Below are 2,794 nucleotides of genomic sequence, written 5' to 3'. Positions count from 1 at the left end.
GGGGTTGATGGCGGGCTGTGCGGTGTCTATGGTGGGCTGTGTGGGATCTATGGTGGGCTGTGTGGGGTCTCAGGAGAGCTGTGCGGGATCGATGGTGGGCTGTGCGGGATCGATGGTGGGCTGTGCGGGATCTATGGTGGGCTGTGTGGGATCTATGGTGGGCTGTGTGGGGTCTCAGGAGAGCTGTGCGGGATCGATGGTGGGCTGTGCGGGATTGATGGTGGGCTGTGCGGTGTCTATGGTGGGCTGTGTGGGATCTATGGTGGGCTGTGTGGGGTCTCAGGAGAGCTGTGCGGGATCGATGGTGGGCTGTGCGGGATCTATGGTGGGCTGTGCGGGATCTATGGTGGGCTGTGCGGGATCTCAGGAGGACTGTGCATAGTCCCTTTCCCTGCATGCATGAGCTGCTCCTCTTACCTGCAGCTTGAAGTGCCATCAGTACCAACGGGATACATTGCAGTCCCCCAGCCTGCCTCCTGGGACATCCCACCATCAGATCACATGCTACGACCAGCCCCGAGCCACCCGCTGCTTCTCCTCCGCCTCCTGTACAAAGCCAGCCAGACCGCATCTCACCGGGCAGCTCTCTTAATGAGGAGCGGCCGCCTAGTTTGCCTCATTAGGAAGGCGCCGCTGCCTGATTCTGTGCCGCCCAGCCTCGGCCCCCTGGCCAAGAGCAAATCCGGTCCTGTCCGCCTCATTGGTTTGGGGCGGCGTTTTTCTGCTGCCCCCTGGAAAGTGCCGCCCTAGGCAAATGCCTAGTTTGCCTTGCGGTAGATATACACCCCAGGCTGTCGCTCCAGTGACACCCTATAGCAGTGGTTGGAAATCTCTCTTTCTATTCTTTGACTTGCAGTTTTCTTATGATGGTGACAGGGCCCCTTTAAGCCGACTGATGAGATGTAACATCAGCTGACGGCTCTGGATCCCCCGCCAGTATAGACGGATCCCATAGGGAGCAGAGCAATGCATGCTGGGTCATAAGAAGGGATCTGTGAGCTGAACCCCGTGAGCTGACGCTCTACACTTACGCGGTCACCTGCTGAGCTTGTCATCGCGGGGACGTGGGAGCAGAGCAATGCATGCTGGGTCATAAGAAGGGATCTGTGAGCTGAACCCCGTGAGCTGACGCTCTACACTTACGCGGTCACCTGCTGAGCTTGTCATCGCGGGGACGTGGGAGCAGAGCAATGCATGCTGGGTCATAAGAAGGGATCTGTGAGCTGAACCCCGTGAGCTGACGCTCTACACTTACGCGGTCACCTGCTGAGCTTGTCATCGCGGGGACGTGGGAGCAGAGCAATGCATGCTGGGTCATAAGAAGGGATCTGTGAGCTGAACCCCGTGAGCTGACGCTCTACACTTACGCGGTCACCTGCTGAGCTTGTCATCGCGGGGACGTGGGAGCAGAGCAATGCATGCTGGGTCATAAGAAGGGATCTGTGAGCTGAACCCCGTGAGCTGACGCTCTACACTTACGCGGTCACCTGCTGAGCTTGTCATCGCGGGGACGTGGGAGCAGAGCAATGCATGCTGGGTCATAAGAAGGGATCTGTGAGCTGAACCCCGTGAGCTGACGCTCTACACTTACGCGGTCACCTGCTGAGCTTGTCATCGCGAGGACGCGGCGGCGGGTTTTTTTATTTTTTGACATTTTATTGGAATAAAGAATGACAGAAGAGCTCCAGGAATATATCACACACTACTTACTCTCCCACAGAAACTTTACAGCCGCGTGCCACGGCGGTGGCAGCTCCCGGGCGCGGACGTGATATTTATTTTACTGCGATAGGCCGCGCTCCCCCGCCAGGCGTCGTCTGTGCGTTGCCTTCTATCTGACTCTTAATCGGCTCCTCACAGCTGGTTACTTATGAATATAGACATCAAAATGTTCTTTTCTTGGGAATTGCTTTGTGCCCGCCATCGAGAAATCCGCAATCTTCGTCGCCGCCGCCGCCGCGCCTATTTCTCTTCTACGTGGATACTTCGGCTGATGCACAAGAACAGGAGGCCGGAGAGCAGCACCAGCGGGGTCCCGGCGGCGGCGAACATGAACGACCATCCGTAATAGACGTGGACGCGAGAGTCCGGGGCGCAGCGCTGAACCCGCTCCAGCAGGATGTACTTCTCCAGGTCGGCGGCGAACTCCTTCCACACAGCGAACAGCGCGATCAGGAACGCCAGCAAGACGCCTGCAACCGCAAGACGCAAAAACATGTCACCGCAAGATCACCAACAGTCTCTGCATAATCACCATACAATGCTTTCCAGACACACCCCAGAAAGAGACAAAGTAATCACGGAGTAATGACACGGAGTCATACATGGAGTAATATTGGAGTCATACAAGGAGTAATATTGGAGTCATACAGGGAGTCATACAGGGAGTAATATTGGAGTCATATTGGAGTAATATTGGAGTCATACATGGAGTAATATTGGAGTCATACAGGGAGTCATACAGGGAGTAATATTGGAGTCATACAGGGAGTAATATTGGAGTCATACAGGGAGTCATATTGGAGTAATATTGGAGTCATATATGGAGTAATATTGGAGTCATACAGGGAGTAATATTGGAGTCATACAGGGAGTAATATTGGAGTCATACAGGGAGTCATATTGGAGTCATACAGGGAGTCATATTGGAGTAATATTGGAGTCATATATGGAGTAATATTGGAGTCATACAGGGAGTAATATTGGAGTCATACAGGGAGTAATATTGGAGTCATACAGGGAGTCATATTGGAGTCATACAGGGAGTCATATTGAAGTCATACAGGGAGTCATA

At 54.0% G+C, this 2,794-nt stretch overlaps 1 protein-coding gene across 1 annotated transcript in view; it reads right to left on the bottom strand.

The window, feature by feature from the left end:
• Nucleotides 1-1,725: 1,725 nt before the first annotated feature.
• The window catches only part of LOC108802112 (transmembrane protein 182-like), an 8,335-nt gene continuing 7,266 nt past the window's right edge, over nucleotides 1,726-2,794 (bottom strand). The window contains 1 exon segment of the mRNA XM_018573998.1: nucleotides 1,726-2,192. Within this exon segment, the coding sequence (XP_018429500.1) occupies nucleotides 1,963-2,192 (230 nt within the window). The 3' untranslated portion in view covers nucleotides 1,726-1,962.

The sequence above is a fragment of the Nanorana parkeri genome, unplaced genomic scaffold (assembly GCF_000935625.1).
Source record: "Nanorana parkeri isolate BGI_ZX_2015 unplaced genomic scaffold, ASM93562v1 scaffold2665, whole genome shotgun sequence".
Taxonomy (NCBI): Eukaryota; Metazoa; Chordata; class Amphibia; order Anura; family Dicroglossidae; genus Nanorana; species Nanorana parkeri.
Note: the sequence above shows the minus strand (reverse complement) of the source record. Positions and strands in the feature narration are given on the sequence as shown.